Genomic DNA, 19,477 nt, shown 5'->3' on the forward strand with positions numbered 1-19,477 from the left:
AACTATGAAAATCAGTTGTAAAAGGCTTGTTAGTTTTCTCGTTTGAATTGTTTTACATGGTCGTATCGGGGCCTTTTATAGCTGACTATGCGGTATGGGCTTTGCTCATTGTTGAAGGCCGTACGGTAATCTATAGTTGTTAATGTTTGTGTCATTTTGGTATTTTGTGGATAGTTGTCTCATTGGCAATCATACCACATCTTCTTTTTTATATTAACTCATTAGATAGGTACAAATATAAATACATATGATATAACAAGAAAATAGAGTGAACGTGCATGTGGGCGGGTACTTGTATGTCCCAACAATAAAAAGACACTATAAATACTGATCTGAGAGTATATATAACTAATATAGTACCATGCTGTTAATTAAAAATAACATCACTCCAGACCCTTTTGTTTTCTACATAATTAATATTGCCAATAATTAAGAAGTTCGGGGTCGAATCGATACCAATAATATATCCAACATTATATGTACGTTCCGCATCTGACAGGAGTACCACGAAACGCTGTATTTAAGATTTTGCTATATACACGCAGGGGCGGATCCAGAACCTTGATGTCTGGGGGGGGGGGGCACAATGAAACCAAAATTTTAGATTTTTTAGAGATGTATATACGGTATATGCGAGTGTGAGTGTTTTGTTTTTTGGTTGTTGTTTTTTTTCTAAGGGGGTTGGGGGGGGGGGGGGGTTCGGATCATCGTTTCTATATCTCTATATTCAGTTTAGATCTTTGTTTTTACTATTTCACTTTATACTTTCTTTTCCTGCCAATTGATCTTTATTATATTTGTCCTCAACATGCATCAAATATTTGCCACTGGACGTTAAACAACATACAATCAATCAATATTTTCTTCATGACCTCTATATTTATTTGGTCTTGCTCTCTAGACTTACTTTTTTGTACATTATTCTAATATCTGTAAAACACCTTCATATCCTTACAAATGGTGACATTTTTTTAGCCTCATACATGTACATGGCAATTGAAACAAGAAAAATAAACAAATATAACTGTATGCTCGGACATTCAAAGAAATGATTAAGTCCCAGATTCAGTTACAAAATAGATCTTAGGAAAATAATTTAGCATTTTATTAATGATTTTTTTTATAAGAAAATGTCAATTCATCATGTTTTTCCTAGACCGGTGAAAAAAGGGGGGGGGGGGCAAATCGTCGATTTTCCTTGAACATAAGAGGGAAGGAATTATATACATATTAAGTTGTGAATATGGTGAAACTAATCCTCAAAATAAGTTTAAAATGCCCTGGTGTGGAATAAACTTGGGTTAAATTGATCATACTTCTTAATTTACTTATTTCAATCAGTTTTAAATATTGTATATTGCCTTAATGATCACATATATAATAATAACTGTTTAAATTTGTTTGCTGGGCATTAATTTACCGTAATTTACCAATTATGGATTCGGTAATTTCCGCTAAAAAACGAAGTTTACCGAATGATCTCATCATTCATAAATCTCATCATACATCAATCTCATCATACAACAAAAAACGTATAATGTTGTGAACACTTAATATAATGTTGTGAGCACTTAATATCATGTTGTGAGCACTTAATATCATGTTGTGAGCACTTAATATAATGTTGTGAGCACTTCATATAATGTTGTGAACACTGCATATAATGCTGTGATCACTTCGTATAATGTTGTGAGCACTACATATAATACTGTGATCACTTCATATAATGCTGTGAACACTGCGTATAATGCTGATTATTAACATAAGGCAGTCGTGGCGTTCCATACATATAGATCAAATAATTTTTTTATTGATTACTGGGTACTTTTTACATAAGAGAAATATTCAGCTACAATAATTATGGGATATGACTATAACAACTATAATATAGGTCACAATTTATTTAAAAAAAGGAGCGACAAACACCTCGTTATCATTTAATCAGACCAAGGAGGTTATATGTCTCATATAACCTCCTTAATCACTGAGACAAACAAACGAAACTCATAATTATAATCTAAGACTACTGTGATTACAATATATATATATAATATATATTATGTTGTGTTTATTTGTGGTCATTCAGGTCACAATTGTTTGTCGGTATTTAGCTAACAAGTGCTGCGCATGACTTTTAAATGGTTCTGGGGACGTATTCCGGTGCTGCATTCGAACGGTTCTGTGACCGTACCGGCTGCCGTATATTGATGAGTTGAGAACAATTATCCTCGGCACAACATGGCGTCATCCTCGAAACCTAAACGCAAACGCAAACGGCACAGCTCAAATTCAGAAGATGATCCACTGTGGACAAAAAGATCAGATGGCGATTATTATTCCGCATCAAGCGATAAGAAGAAGAAATTAACTGCACTGAGTAGTTACATTCCGCGTGAAACAAGTGATTGGACGATGAGCGAACTAGAAAATCTTCAGATTAATTGGAACTGGATCGACCCATCCACGAAGAGCATTGATGAATTTTTCGACATGTTTTCAAATATAAATGCAGTTTTGCCACCCCTCGATGCAGATTTAATCAAGATGATGGATTATTTGAATGCTAACTTGACATTTGACACAAGTGTCAAAGAACTTGAACAGGAAAATCATTTTAAAGTTATAGAATATCTTGTTAAAAACTTTCTTCCCAAAGTTGATGCTGATTCAGATGAACACCATGATGATGAAGAGTTGATGAAAACTGTGGGTAGTAGTTCCAGGTAAAATTAAAATTACCATCTTTTCATTCACTACTGCAATGTCAGTCAGGTACTTCTCAAGTTCTTGTAGCTTCATGTCAATCGGGCCCTTAGTCGATCCGCCCCAATATAAAAAAATATTTATAGGGAATAAAAATGAAGATACGATGCAGTCTGGTAACTCCGCCCATCTAAGGCTTTGATCGTGTATATTTCTTCTTTATTATATAAAAATTGCATCAAATTTGATTTGAATCTATTCACTGAAAACTCAATGTTACGTACATTTTTTACTATCTTATTTCCGCAATCATATATCTGAAAAGATTTGAAAATCAATCAGACAAATGGGTCACCTCTGTTTTCACAGAAGTGTTGTTGTCCGGTAAGTCCGTCCATGCGTAGTAAACATGTATGGATGACAGGTTTATCATCATGATCATATATTAACGAACTAGAACATGTAGAACTTAAGGAAATGATGTTTTATCATGTTTATAAATGGACCACTAAGAAAGGAACTTTAGATGAACAAAATAAAAAAATTCAAGCCAATATGATAAAGAAATTGTTGAAATAGAAAAATAAACCAAAAATATAAAAAAAACAGAAAATAAAGAAAAGTAAAAAATATGATTATAGATAAAGATAAGAATGTCAATAGCATGGTTAAAAGTATTTTCTTTAAAAAAATGCCCTCATTCAACATGTTCGGTATTCTGAATTGCAGTTACTTAGACACCATCATCCTTGTCAATGGGTTTAAAGTCTGTGCAGTATCATGAGTATATAGTGGTTTTAATATATAACCCAAAATTTTAATTTCAGAGTCAATATATTTTATTTTCAGTCTTTAAAATCGAAAAAAAAACACCAAAAAAACAGAAAGCTTGTGTCAAACTTTTCCATACATCATTGTACATATTTATTAAAGATAATGAGTCTTTAAGATTTTTAGCACACCTGGCCCGAAGGGCCAAGTGAGCTTTTCCCATCACTTTGCGTCCGGTGTCCGTCGTCCGTCGTCGTCGTCCGTCGTCTTCGTTAACTTTTACAAAAATCTTCTCCTCTGAAACTACTGGGCCAAATTAAACTAAACTTGGCCACTATCATCATTGGGGTATCTAGTTCAAAAAATGTGTCCGGTGACCCGGCCAACTAACCAAGATGGCCGCCATGGCTAAAAATAGAACATAGGGGTAAAATGCAGTTTTTGGCTTATAACTCAAAAACCAAAGCATTTAGAGCAAATCTGACACGTGGTAAAATTGTTTATCAGGTCAAGATCTATTTGGCCTGAAATTTTCAGATGAATAGGACAACCCGTTGTTGGGTTGCTGCCCCTGAATTGGGTAATTTTAAGGAAATTTTGCTGTTTTTGGTTATTATCTTGAATATTATTATAGATAGAGATAAACTGTAAACTACAATAATGTTCAGCTAAGTAAGATTTACAAAAAAGTCAACGTGACCGAAATGGTCAGTTGACCCCTTTAGGAGTTATTGCCCTTTTTAGTCAATTTTTAACCATTTTTCGTAAGTCTTAGTTATCTTTTACAAAAATCTTCTCCTCTGAAACTACTGGGACAAATTAATCCAAACTTGGTCATAATCATCATTGGGGTATCTAGTTTAAAAAATGTGTCCGGTGACCCGGCCAACCAACCAAGATGGCCGCCATGGCTAAAAATAGAACATAGGGGTAAAATGCAGTTTTTGGCTTATAACTCAAAAACCAAAGCATTTAGAACAAATCTGACAGGAAGTAAAATTGTTGATCAGGTCACGATTTATCTGCCCTGGAATTTTCAGATGAATCGGATAATCGGTTGTTAGGTTGCTGCTACTGAATTAGTAATTTTGAGGAAATTTTGCTGTTTTTTTTGTTATCTTGAATATTATTATAGATAGAGATAAACTGTAAACAGCAATAATGTACAGCAAAGTAAGAACTAAAAATAAGTCACTATGACCAAAATAGTCAATTGACCACCTAAGGAGTTATTACTCTTCATAGTCAATTTTTAACAATTTTCTAAAAATTTGAAGATTTTCAATAACATTTTCCACAGAAAGTACTGTTATAGATCGAGATAATTGTAAGCAGCAAGAATGTTTAGTAAAGTAAGATCTACAAACACATCACCATCACCAAAACACAATTTTGTCATGAATCCATCTGTGTCCATTGTGTAATATTCACATAGGCCAAGGTGAGCGACACAGGCTCTTTAGAGCCTCTAGTTTTTATTATTTTGCCTTATATTAAATGGCATTGTCTCCCTTTTTAGCTCACCGGAGCCCAAAGGGCCCCATGTGAGCTTATGCCATCACTTGGCGTCCTTCGTCGTCTGTTGTCATAAACTATTTCAAAAATCTTCTTCTCTGAAACTCCGAAGTTTTGATCCATCGTCAAACATGGCCACCATGGCTACAAATAGAACATAGGGGTCAAATGCAGTTTTTAGCTTATATCTTAAAAACTAAAGCTTTTAGAGCAAATCTGACATGGGGTTAAATTGTTCAATTTGTCAAGATCTATCAGCCATGAAATTATCAGACGAATCGAGCAACCCATTGTTGGGTTTCTGCCACCAAATTGGTAGTTTTAACAAAATTTTGCAGTTTTTAGCTCACCTGGCCCAAAGGGCCAAGTGAGTTTTTCCCATCACTTGGTGTCCTGCGTCCGTCGTCTGTCGTCCGTCGTCGTCGTCGTCCGTCGTTAACTTTTACAAAAATCTTCTCCTCTGAAACTACTGGGCCAAATAAAATCAAACTTGGCCACAATCATCATTGGGGTATCTAGTTTAAAATTTGTGTCCGGTGACCCGACCAATTAACCAAAATGGCCGCCATGGCTAAAAATAGAACATAGGGGTAAAATGCAGTTTTTGGCTGATAAATCAAAAACCGAAGCATTTAGAGCAAATCTGACATGGGGTAAATTTGTTTATCAGGTTAAGATCTACCTGCCCTGAAATTTTCAGATGAATTGGACAACTGGTTGTTGGGTTGCTGCCACTGAATTGATAATTTTAAGGAAATTTTGCAGTTTTTGGTTATTATCTTGAATATTATTATAGATAGAGATAAACTGTAAACTGCAAAAATGTTCAGCAAAGTAAGATTTACAAATAAGTCAACTGGACCAAAATGGTCAGTTGATCCCTTTAGAAGTTATTGCCCTTTAAAGTCAATTTTTAACCATTTTTCGTAAATCTATGTAATCTTTTACAAAAATCTTCTCCTCTGAAACTGCTGGGCCAAATTAAATGAAACTTAGCCACAATCATCATTGGGGTATCTAGATTAAAAATTGTGTCCGGTGACCCGACCAATCAACCAAAATGGCCGCCATGGCTAAAAATAGAACATAGGGGTAAAATGCAGTTTTTGGCTCATAACTCAAAAACCAAAGCATTTAGAGCAATTCTGATAGGGGTTGATATTGTTTATCAGGTCAAGAACTATCTGCTCTTAAATTTTCAGATGAATTGGACAACTGGTTAGTAGGTTGCCCCTGAATTGGTAATTTTAAGGAAATTTTGGCTTTTTTGTTATTATCTTGAATATTATTATAGATAGAGATAAACTGTAAACAGCAATAATTTTCAACAAAGTAAGACCTAAAAATAAGTCAACATGACCAAAATGGTCAATTGACCCCCTAAGGAGTTATTGCCCTTTATGGTAAATTTTAACAATTTTCATAAAATTTGTAAGTTTTTACTTACATTTTCCACTGAAACTACTGGGCCAAACCTAATTAATAGGGATAATTGTACGCAGCAAGATTGTTCAGTAAAGTAAGATCTACAAAACATCACCATCACCAAAACTCAATTTTGTCATGAATTCATCTGTGTCCTCTGTTGAATATTCACATAGACGAAGGTGAGCGACACAGGCTCTTTAGAACCTCTAGTTTGTTATTATCTTGAATATTATTATAGATATATATAAGAAGAAGTCTTAAAAGCTGTACATGTATTTCATGCTTATCTTTGAAAAGCAGCAGGAAGAGTTGATATTCCTGCTGAGGTCCTGACAAACGTTATTAGAACTTCTAATAAAAGATCCAACTATAAAGACCTTGAATCAGGGCCGTAACTACAATGAGGCAGACGAGGCAATTGCTGGCAAAAAAAAATAATAAGGGAAAAAAAGAAAATGGAGAAAGTTAGGCATGCATGCAGAGGGTAGAACACATCCTTGCATTTTAACATCAAGAATTAAGTAATGCATACTTCGAATAGTAATTTATGTTGACGTGCAGCTTCTGTACTTTTATTTCAACGTAAGGTATCAATATCTCTGTATCTGATTACCATCGCCAGTAAACCGGCATTTGGTTCTGTAATTATTTATTTCCCGTGAAAATGAATTATTGATAATGGATATTTCCAACATTATCAGTCATGTTGTCAGTTCGCAAAGTAAATCAAAATTAAAATAGTTTGAATTCTTCACCTTGCTCAGTTAATATTATTAAAGAAGCATTCACAGATCACACATGAATACCTAAACACCCCACAATTTGTATGTAGTTCTCTTTCAAATAAAATGAAGATTTGAGGCATTTTCAAATGTTTTGCTGCAAACCTGGCTGCTATTCGAAAACAAAACATTTATTTTGGATGGATGGAGGATTTGTTTGGTTTAACGGCAAGTACATGAAGTAGGCTTTCTTTTAGCTATATATAGAGAGCAAGTTACAAAATGTATGTGATTATTCCATTCAAATGTTAAACGGACAGGACAAGACCTTGGCAGAATGACAATTTGATTGCTTGATACTTTGAATTTCCATGGAGTATTGTGGGAATACTTTGGGCTTGTGAAATAAAGACGGTCACACAATTAACCATGGTAAAGGTGACTAGAGAGTATTTAATTTGTATCATTATTGATTCGGGTGTAATAAAATTGAGAATGGAAATGTGGAATGTGTCAAAGAGACAACAACCCGACCGAAGAGCAGAAAACAGCCGAAGGCCACCAATGGGTCTTCAGTACAGCGAGAAAATCCCGAATCCGGAGGCGTGCTTCAGCTGGCCCCTAAACAATAATGTGTACTACATGTAGTTCAGTGATAATGGACGTCATACTATAAAACTCTGAAATATATAAATGAACTAAAAATTAAACATGTTTTTTGATATCTCAACCCTCCCCTATACCTCTAGCCAATGTACATTGTAAGAAAAACAAACACACAGCAATACGCACATGCATTTATCATGTTTATAGAATTAGCAAAAAAAATTAATTATTCAATTCAAAGAAAGTAGTCAGACGATGGGATAATAGTGGCACAAGAAAGGTCAAACTAGCATTCACAGACAGTGACTAGGTTCCACTCTTTGCGCTTTATTAAAGTGTTATTGAAAATGTGTGTTATTTTTAATAAAACGTTGACCACACACACTTGTCCCGCATTTTCTACTATCAGACATATAACCTACTGTAAATTTTATATAATTGATGGTACAAAATTCGAGGCAAATTTCTGTCAACCGGCTCTGATAGACTATTACAGTTCTTTATATGGTAAATATGAAACAAAACGATAAATATGATACAAACAACGGAGGTAACAAGATATATTTTGAACCATAAATTAATGTTACAATTCTCGGCCAGGGGGCCTCAATCGGCGGCTCCCGTTAAACCCCTGCCTCGTCTGTTCCCAAGGCCTAGTTACGGCCCTGTGAATTGTTTATTTAGAGCTAATTTCCTAATGCATGTAGAGCAAGACTTTCAGGTTAGCTTACTTACTTGCTTTGTTTGTATATTGTACAATTTTATTGGGATAACGTCCAATTAAATGTAAATATAATATATACAGGTTTAACTATGCCTATATATATTGTTTGAAGATGTCAAAGCTTGAGTTAAAAGTTTATACATTGTTATACAAACAAAGCAAGCAAGCCACCAAAGTTTTACTCTACAAGAATTAGGAAATTAGCTCTTAGTAAATTTTAATAGCTATGATTTTAATTGAATTAAGTGATTACGACCAGCCTTACTTTGGTTCACGATCATCAGACAATTGTTGAATAAACAAACCAATTACAAATGTATAGACTAATGATCATTATGGTAATTACATTATTATGTGTTCCAGTGGATTGTAAATATCTATTTATCTCTTCTATGTGTCGGAATTGAATATAAACTTTTCCCAATTGTATTCTGAGTTATCATGGTTATCATGGAAAATAACTTCATATTCATATACTGATATCGATGCTGCTTAACAAATTGTACAAATCACACTGATTACTCATTTTTGTATCGATTTAAAGTAATTCATCTGAATGTTTCTCTAAACATGCTAAAGGTAATATTAGGCATCCTTCACTTACCTGCTGTCACTATTCATCGATACTTTTTACAAATTCCATTTATACTGATTCAGATATGTCACCAAATCCGCCGAAGTTAATTATTCATTATTATTTTATTATAGGGCCGGATCAACTAGGGGTGGATAATAATAACTTGTACAAGTAGTACCCCTGACTGAATGTGTCAAGTTTGCAGCATTCTAGACACTTCAGCACCGAGACAAATCGTCACCAGCATGGTGACAGACATTATGTTCTCAACAACTTTGCTTTATATTTTAAAAATCACATTTTTCTAATACTGGATGTTGACTTGACAATGGTAAAACATGGACCAGAGACGGAAATGTTAAATCTGTGTACGTTTTCAAAGCACGATTGCTTTTAAGAAGTTCTTCACAGTTATTTCTTCAGGAAAATACTCTAAATGAATGTAAGATAAAGGTATCAGTGATAATTTTAGCATTTTGGAAAATTTGTATGCATAATTAAACCTCACAGCTGTAAAACTGTCAGACAACTTCTTATGGGAGTTATTGCCCTTACACATGGAAATGACAAATGTTACCATTTTTTTTCCATTTTTATACGACCGCAAACAAATTTTTGTGGTCGTATATTTGTATGAAGTTGGCGTCGTCGTCGTTGTCGTCGTCGTCAGAAGACACATTGGTTTTCGCACTCTAACTTTAATTTAAGTGAATAGATCTCTATGAAATTTTACCATAAGGTTCAATACCACAACAGAAAGGTTGGGATTGATTTTGGGGATAATGGTACCAACAGTTAAGGAATTAGGGGTCAAAAAGGGGACAAAAAAAAACTTCCAGACATAACTTGTGTGTTAGTGTATGGATCTCTCTGACATTGTACCACAAGGTTCCATATCACAAAGGGAATGCTGGGATTGATTATGGGGGTAATTGCCTCAAAATTTTAGGAATTAGGGGCCAAAAAAGGGGCAAAAACAAGCATTTTTCTAGTTTCATGACAATAACTTGTGTGTAAGTGTATGTCATGTATGTATCTTTCTGAAATTGTACTACAAGGTTCCATATCACAACACTACAAGGTTCCATATCACAAAGGGAGAGCTGAAAATGAGTTTGGGGGTAATTGCCCACAACGTTTAGGAATAAGGGGCCAAAAATAAGAATTTTTCTAGTTTCCAGACAATAACTTGTGTTCAAGTGTATGGATCTCTCTGAAATTGTACTGCAATGTACCATACCACAAAGGGAAGGCTGGGATTGATTATGGGGTAATTGCCTAAACATATTAGGAATTAGGGGCCAAAAAGGGGCAAAAAACAAGCATTTTTCTAGTTTTAGGACAATTACTTGTGCGTAAGTGTATGGATCTTTATGAAATTGTACTACAAGGTTCCATATCACAAAGGGAAAGCTTGGTTTGAGTTTGGGGGTAATTGCCCTGAACGTTTAGGAATTTTGGGCCAAAAAGGGGCCTAAAAACAAGCATTTTTCTACTTTCAAGACAATAACTTGTGTTCAAGTGTATATATGGATCTCTCTGAAATTGTACTGCAAGGTACCATACCACAAAGGGAAGGCTGAGATTGAGTTTGGGGGTGATGAATCATAAGGGGGTTCAAAAAATTTGGGGGAGGGATTTTTTTTTCCTTTTTTTCCATTTTTTTTCTTTAAAATTTTCCATTTTAAATTGGTTATTTCTGATTTATATATAAAAGCAAATAATAATGATATGGTTTGAATAGGCAAATTAAAAATATTTTTAAGTTCTTAGACCACATTCATTCTGTGTCAGAAACCTATGCTGTGTCAAATATTTAATCACAATCCAAATTCAGTGCTGTATCAAGCTTATAATGAATGTTGTGTCCATACTTGCCCCAACTGTTCAGGGTTCGACCTCTGTGGTCGTTTCAAGCTGCACCCAGCGGAGCATTTTATTTACATTTATAAGTTTTCATTATTTACCGGCCCTCATTAAAATTCAAATATCTGTAATTGGGAGATATCTGTATTGTATTTTAAGCTTGGCCTTCGTGAAACGTAGATTTGACTGTCACAAATTGAGTTTACCTAGCAACGAAATACAATACAGATATCTCCATTCTAATGCAACATCTTAAAATAAATTCCATTTGATAAATATTTTGGCTTACTTCCCAAAGTTGGTTTCCGTCCTCTAACTTTAGTTTGCCTCAACCAAATGTTATAAAACTTCTACAAAAGGCTTATTACCACAAAACACAGATCAAGTTTAAATTTCAGTGGCGTCACTTAAACCGTTCTAGAGTTATGCCCCTTTACAAATGGAAAAATTGCTGAATTTTTCATTCCCGCTCTCTAGTTTAGGAGGGGCCTCAGTGGCCGAGTGGTCTAAGTAGTTACTACTGTAATCACTAGCCAGTCAACACTGAGGTTGTGAGTTCGAACCCCGCTTGTGCGGGTGCACTGGACTCCAATCTAAATTGACTAGGATTGTCAGTTTTCCTATCACAGGTCGGTGGTTTTCTCCTGGCACTCCGGCTCCCTCCACCAATAAAAATTGGCCCAAAAGCGGTGCTTAAAAGTGGCGTTAAAACACCAAAAATCAAATCAAATCTAGTTTAGGTTGCCTCAACCAAATGTTATGAAACTTATTCACAATGCTTATTACCACAAAACACAGATCAAGTTTGAGTTTCGGTAGTGTCACTTTTACTGTTCTAGAGTTATGCCCCTTTACAAATGGAAAAAATACTAGTTTTCATTTCCATTCCCTAACTAAAGTTAGCCTCAACCAAATGTTATGAAACTTATACACAATGCTTAATACCACAAAATACAGATCAAGTTTGAATTTTGGTGGTGTCACTTTTACTGTTCTAAAGTTATGCCCCTTTACAAATGGAATAATTGCTGAATTTTTTGTTTCCGTTCTCTACCTTCAGTTTGCCTCAACGAAATGTTATAAAACTTATACACAATACATATAACCACAAAACTCAGATCAAGTACAAATTTGAGTAGCGTCACTTTTACTGTTCTTCAGTTATGTCCCTTTCAAGGTTACCGCTGGCGTTCACCATTTTCGCATTTTGCAAAAAAATAAAAATTGTGGCGATTAAAATTCATCATTTGCGAAAGAATTTGGCGAAAGAAATATATATAATGATTTGATTTCATCCATTTTATTTATTTTTCGTTTTGGCGACGCACGTGTTTCAAGCATATTTTTACGTCTCAACTTTTTCATTTACGATGGTCCGGAAAAGAAAACTGTCGTTATGAAGAAATATATTCAACAGGTTGGGAACAACTCCTCAAATAAGTAACCCTTCAATGTAATGACTATCCCTTAAATCAGGGATCAATTTCAAGTGATAAAAAAAAAATGTTTTGTTGTAAAAACCACTTTTTAGTACAAAAGGGCACATATTCATATCATTTGAAGAAACTTTTCCCAAAGAACTATACAACTATCTGGTATTATATGGTCAAAACATGTCCAAGAATTTTGTAATATTCCTGGACTTATACATCATGTACATGTATCTTCTTTATTTTAAAAAATAAGTGGACCCCTCTTTAAGAAAAGTTGTTCCAAATATAATGAATTTTTCCCCGTTTAAGTTAAAAAAAAGCTAAATTTTTCTTTTTACTTTTCTACAACAGCAAAATGATCCCTTGTCTGAGGGACAGTCCCTTATTTAAGGGATATCCCACATTTGGAGGGTTGTTCCAAACCTGTTGAAAAGTAAGAAAAGTCTCTGCCTTTAGTCTTTATCCTTCAACTGGAAGGGAAATGTATATCCGATAAACTTTTGAAGTCAAAATTATGATGTCTATATTGCTATTTTTATAGTATCTTTTAAAAAGTAAATGGGGGGGGGGGGGGTTAGAAAGAAGGAACATTTTAAACGAAAAATATATTTATGTAAGTTGGCGAAAAAAATAATTGACTCGGGGAAACCCTGCCCTTTATAACTTTATATGATATGCTAGCGGGGGCATCATCTGTGTCCCATAGACATATTCCCCATTTATTTGATTTTGCATATATATATGTACAGGTACGACTCAAATAGACACCAAGTCTGACTTAATAATAGATTATAGAACAAGTTTCCAAATCGACAGCAGATTCTATGCACCTCTAATCAGTGTCCAGTTCTTATATAAATAATTAGGATTTTTTTTTCAGAGTTATGATACATCATATTGAAGCTGGAAGACATGACTTTCAAAATGACCTAAAAGAAATACTTCGTGATTTGTTGTTGACTTCTAGAACAGTGGAAGAAATGAGGTTCACAACAATGCTGGAGAAGTTTTGCAGAATGTGTAACCTAAAGGGAAGGTAAATTCTTTAAAAAATATGGTGAAAATAAATTTTGACCATTACTATCATGACTATTGACAAGACTGTTTCTTTAACCACTTTGTGCTTAACCTTAACATACTGCAGAATGAGGACTGACTTTTCAGGGTTTTTTTCACATTGCTGGACTATTGTGTTACAATACATGTACATACATGTAAAACCAGTAAGATATTGTTTTTTTTAAATTGAGAATAGCAGCTAAGATTCCTTACGAACATCTTGCTACAACAAGAAATGAAACAACATGAGCAAGCTTAATTAGTGGAATGAAAATGTTATTTCTTTAAAATTTTGAAATTCAGACAGACATGATACAATGTATATGTAACACTTCCAAAAGTGTCAATCTCCCCAACAATGCCCAAACATGTCCTCAAAATCCTAAATGATCCAAACGTGTTCAATTATTATTATTTGCAAAGCGTGTCCGCTTTAAAACACCAGAACATCTCAAAACTTTTAGCAATAATATGTCCTCAGTAAAGGCAATAACTTTTATGGCAATTTAATAATTTTTGAAAACATGATTAAAGACGTCTGGTTTTGGTTGCAGGATTCTAAAACAGATCAAACGACATCTGGAGGAAATAAAGGTATTCTGTTTGGTAAAGACCAATGCCCAAGACATGGAACATTATCCTGTCTATCCACAGTGAAAGATGATATCAATGACTTCTGCTTTCAAATAGACACCAGATAAGAATAAGAATGGCACAATAAAAATGCGTTTTGCTTGCAGTGGTTTTATTGATTCAGCCATGCTAAGTTGAAGACATATCATGAAACTTATAATGTGTTTTTATGATTTGTGGAATCTTTCTACACCATTTTAATCATGTTAATCATCAACTGCCAACTTTTGACATTTTATTTGCCCTTGAATTTAGAAAAGATTGGACGAACAACCCTTTTATTTTAGATATACACTTGCATATAGTTCCTTTGTAAATCAAAATTTATAATGATTTACTATTTATGAATTATTTTGAAAAAGTATTTTTACATCAATTGAATCAGTTGATAAGAATTTTGTTTTATATAAGTATCTTATGCTTGTGTAAGTTGTTATTCAACGAAATTTGGGTCAACATGTGTATTAATAGATCTAAGTTGATTCCCACACTTTTTTGAAATGGTATAACTCCAATTCTTTCAATTGGCAAGTAAGAGTCAGTATGATTATCAAATGTCATGATTTTCAAATAATTACACTCAAAGGTGTAAGTATTAATTGGAAACAACCCCAGTCTTAATTCACCACAGTTAATATCTCATGACCTGTTGTACCACCATTTATTAAAAAAAAATCTGACAGAGTCTAAAATTGACATATCAATATGTAAATATATCAATATTTGCATCAATATTGTGAAATTCCCTACATTTGGACAATTACACAGAAATTTTATAGTAAGATTGGAAATGAAAAGAGAAAAAAAAAGTATGGTTAGAAGAATATCAGACTAGCTATGAATATGGCTGGATCACAACATTGACAATGCTTTGATTAGCATAAGTTTGTGCAACGCGGTTTGTTAATTTGCAACGCATAATTTAACTCTTGGTTGCTTAGTGGCAAATATGTCATGCATACTTAGAATGAACATAAAAATTGTAATTGATTAGTTTTGTACAGTTAAATTTATCGTTTATTAATTATAAGTGAACTTTTTTTGCACAAATATACCCCAGTGATGCCAAACGTTAAATATCTTAATAATATAGGAGGGTATCGCATGGCCTGCTTCCTACATAAATGGTATCTGGGCTATTATCATGATTATATAGTTACTGTCCCATTTTAACAACAACAAAACAAAACTACTGTTCCTTTATTAATATTGATTGGATTTGTAAACAACATATATGTGAATACGAATCAATATTTAATAATGCTCGACAGGTTTAAGTGATTTAAAAATATTGACACGATAAGCATTCATAAACAATGAATGTTTTCACTTCATATAGACACATTTTGGTGTGTTTTTTAAGTGGACAACAACAACAACAACAACAACAATACTTTATTTTAAGAGGGTTACACAGTTAGCTATATAACTAATCTTCCCTGAGGCCCTCATCATGAGAAATCAAACAAAATGCAAACATATACATTGCATACATTAGTATAAAAAGTCAAGTATGATAATAATGTTTAATACAACTTGATAAAATGTGATGAAAAAAATAAACATGATGACATGATCAGTTTTTAATATTATTGATATAGCTAGGTTGATTTCAATAAATGATCTGTTATTTTGTATTTGAAAGAATTAACATTTGTAATATTTCTTAACGGTATTGGCAAATTATTCCACAAGAATGGTCCAGAATACATAAAAGATTTTTTGAACAATTCTGTTTTTGGTTTAGGGAGTATGAGGTTTCCTTGAACAGCATTTCTCAAGGGGTATGGATTTCTGTCTGAAACATAATGAAACTTGTTAGTAAGATATGATGGGGCATCATTTTTAATGCACTTAAATGTCATCACTAACTTATGATATTTTATTCTCTGTTCAACTGTCATCCAGTTTAAATGTTTGAATAAGGGTGCAGAAGGAGCGAATGGGTCTGTTTCTAGTATTAATCTAGCAGCCCTCTTTTGTAATTTTAATATCCTTTTTAAACCCTCACTGCTACAACTACTCCACACTATACAACAATAATCAATTAGTGGCAAGATATAACCATTATAGAATAATTTTCTGCAGTCTAGATTTAGAAATTTTTTAATCTTTAATAGTAGATATAGTCTAGATGATATTTTTGAGCAGATCACATCAATTTGGTTTGTCCATGTGAGGGAAGGGTCAATTTTAATGCCTAAAAGACTTTCACATGTGGAAGATTGTATCACTTGATTGTTAATAGTTAAACAACTCTCATTGTAATGTGGCATTGCTCTTTGCTTCGTTCCAATAATCATATATTTTGTTTTATTTTTATTGATGAACATATTGTTATCATTGCACCATTCCTCTACACCATGTAAATCTTCTTGTACCTTTGACTGTAGAGTTTGATAACAATTACCAGAAAGATGTAAAGTTGAATCATCGGCATATAAATCAGTGCAACAATTTTGCATATAAATAGGAAGGTCGTTTATGTATAATATAAACAGAAGGGGGCCTAATATGGAGCCTTGGGGGACACCATACTTGATATAAAGTTTTTCAGAATGAGCATTACCAATTTGTACTTGTTGAGTTCTTTCATTCAAATATGATTTAAAAAAAGAAACAGCAGTATTATCAAATCCATAAATTTCAAGTTTTTTACAGAGAATATCATGATCTACTACATCAAAAGCTTTCTTAAAATCCAACAGGACTGCTAAGTTGATATTACCATCATTCATATCCTGTATCCATTTATCTATGATATTGATAAGGGCAGTTTGGCAAGAGTGTTCTTGTCGAAACCCAGACTGTGCTGGGTGTAAAAGATCTAATCTTTTTAGGTAGTCATACAAATGTTTTGAAACATGCTTTTCTAAAAGTTTTGATAAAACGGGAAGTACAGAAATTGGTCTATAATTTGTTGCCATGAATTTTTCACCAGCTTTAAAAACAGGGGTTACTCTTGCATTCTTTAGAACACTGGGTAATGTACTTGTATCTATTATTCTGTTAAAAATGTAAGTTAAAGATGACGTTATGAAAGGAGCACTCAATTTTAAAATTTTTGGTCCTATGTTATCAGATCCGGTGGATTTATTAATGTCAAGTTTGATCATCTCATTAAATAGACCATTTATTGTGACTGGTGGAATTGAAAATTTTACTTGTTCTGACTTAGTAAATTTCTTTTGTACAAATTGATTTAATTTTGCATAATCATGAGTTTTGCTCATACATCTGTCAGTCCTCAGGTTTTCAACACAAGATGTAAAAAACTTATTACTGTGCTTATCCAGTGACCTTTGGGGTATCACAATAGCAATGGCCAAAACAGTTTACCAAATTGCAGTTAGATTTCTTCTCCAACTAACTGATCAACTGGTAAAATGTTTTAGCAGATTGCTCAAGTGAAATGTTGTTAGTATGAAGTGAGTGCTGTGAAATCAAAAGTAATACTTACCATCCAGATCCAGTTAGTTGATACCTTTGTCAATTGTTTCAAACACAAAAATGACTTACTATAGTATGAGTCACTGAATAAGAAGGTCTAATTTTGACATGGAAACTTCTATCATGAATATTATTATAGATAGAGATAAACTGTAAACAGCAATAATGTTCAACAAAGACAGATCTACAAATAAGTCAACTTTACCAAAATGGTCAGTTGACCCCTTAAGGAGTTATTGCCCTTTATAGTCAATTTTTAACCATTTTTCGTAAATTTTTGTAATCTTTTACAAAAATCTTCTCCTCTGAAACTACTTAGACAAATTTAACCAAACTTGTCCACAATCATCATAAGGGTAACTCGTTTCAAAAATGTGTTTGATGACCCCGCCCGCGAACCAAGATGGCTGACATGGCTAAAAAATAGTACATAGGGTAAAATGCAGTTTTTGGCTCATATCTCTGAAACCAAAGCATTTAGAGCAAATCTTGCAGGATAAAATTGTTCATTAGGTCAGGATCTATCTGCCCTGAAATTTTCAGACCAATCAGGCAACACGTTGTTGGGTTGCTGCCCCTGAATTGGTAATTTTAAGAAAATTTTGCAGCTTTTGGTTATTATCGTGAATATTATTATAGATAGAGATAAACTGTAAACAGTAATAATGTACTGCAAAGTAAGATCTACAAATAAGTCAACATGACCAAAATTGTCAATTGACCCCTAAAGGAGTTATTGCCCTTTATAGTCATTTTTTTACAATTTTCATAAATTTTGTAAATTTTTGTAATTTTTTACAAAATATTTTCCACTGTAACTACTGGGCCAAGTTCATTATAGATAGAGATAATTGTAAGCAGCAAGAATGTTCAGTAAAGTAAGATCTACAAACACATCACCATCACCAAAACACAATTTTGTCATGAATCCATCTGTGTCCTTTGTTTAATATGCACATAGACCATGGTGAGGGACACAGGCTCTTTAGAGCCTCTATTTATGGTTGTGTAACCAATGAAAGGCAAATATTTCATACAAGAATAGAAGCCAAATATTTCATTGGATTACAGTTTATGTTAAGGAAAATTTTACCCCAAATTGTACCTTGTCCTATAAACATTAAGGAAGATCAAAATCAGTGACAAGAAAAGCATGAACAAAAAACCTCACAAAAATATTTAGCCCTTGACATATTTAAAATCCATGAAATATTGTAACCACCTTAAATAACTGATTAAAACAAGATCGCAATCGATTGACTCGACCTAAATTATCAAATCCTGGTACCCTGTATATGAAAATGATGAAAGGTTAATTTTGAAAATGGTTCTTTTTGTAGTATAGGATTGGTCGAGGAAACCATGATCAAGGATGTACGTGTTGTGGCAGTTCCAGACTTAACTTTCATAATTTCATCAAATGAAATGCTTGATGTAACGGATGTAACACAGATACAGATAATGACAGTTGCAGAGGTACTTCTTCATATATAAATAAAGTAAAAAAATTTCAGGCTTGTGTGTCAACAATTAATTTTCATTTCCAATGTATGCAGATTTCTTAAGTCTAGTCTTGTAAGTGCTCTCCTGTGTACTATTCTTGCCAAATATTTAAAGAATTTATATCGAAGGTTTATATCAGATGGCTTAAAATTTCTCCACTGATTTTTTTCAAAAAACTAAAATCCATGAACATGTACCATGAAAATATAAACTATGTATCAGATATCAGAATGCAATTTTTACTCAACTGGCCCAAAGGGCCAAGTGAGCTTTTCTCATCACTTGGCGTCCATCGTCGTCGTCGTCCCTTAACTTTTACAAAAATCATCTCCTCTGAAACTACTGGTCCAAATTAAAGCAAACTTTGCCTAAATCATCCTTAGGGTATCTAGTTATAAAAAAACTATCCGATGACCCCGCCCATCAACCAAGATGGCCACCATGGCTAAAAATAGAACATGGGTGTAAAATGCAGTTTTTGGCTTAT

At 33.5% G+C, this 19,477-nt stretch overlaps 1 protein-coding gene across 2 annotated transcripts; it reads left to right on the plus strand.

Moving 5' to 3' along the window:
• The first annotated feature begins 2,105 nt into the window (after nt 1-2,105).
• On the plus strand, nt 2,106-19,000 carry LOC143051951 (uncharacterized). 2 transcript variants are annotated; one of them, XM_076224935.1, is made up of 4 exons: nt 2,106-2,723; nt 13,226-13,381; nt 13,959-13,998; nt 18,828-19,000. In XM_076224935.1, the coding sequence occupies exons 1-4, from the start codon at nt 2,239-2,241 to the stop codon at nt 18,909-18,911; spliced, it is 765 nt and encodes a 254-aa protein (XP_076081050.1). In that variant the 5' UTR covers nt 2,106-2,238; the 3' UTR covers nt 18,912-19,000. The 2 variants fall into 2 exon arrangements, with proteins under 2 accessions (XP_076081050.1, XP_076081049.1); XM_076224934.1 differs by lacking the exon at nt 13,959-13,998 and having other exon boundaries at nt 2,111-2,723.
• Nucleotides 19,001-19,477: the final 477 nt, after the last annotated feature.

Source organism: Mytilus galloprovincialis, chromosome 11, assembly GCF_965363235.1.
Source record: "Mytilus galloprovincialis chromosome 11, xbMytGall1.hap1.1, whole genome shotgun sequence".
In the NCBI taxonomy this organism is placed as follows: Eukaryota; Metazoa; Mollusca; class Bivalvia; order Mytilida; family Mytilidae; genus Mytilus; species Mytilus galloprovincialis.

Bases quoted from the DNA above. Each gene is read 5' to 3' on its own strand.
- LOC143051951 (XM_076224934.1), top strand. From the start codon at position 2,239: ATGGCGTCATCCTCGAAACCTAAACGCAAACGCAAACGGCACAGCTCA. The intron at 2,724-13,225 runs GTAAAATTAAAA...TTTTTTTTTCAG, and splicing joins ACTGTGGGTAGTAGTTCCAG to AGTTATGATACATCATATTG. The intron at 13,382-18,827 runs GTAAATTCTTTA...TTCTTTTTGTAG, and splicing joins ATGTGTAACCTAAAGGGAAG to TATAGGATTGGTCGAGGAAA.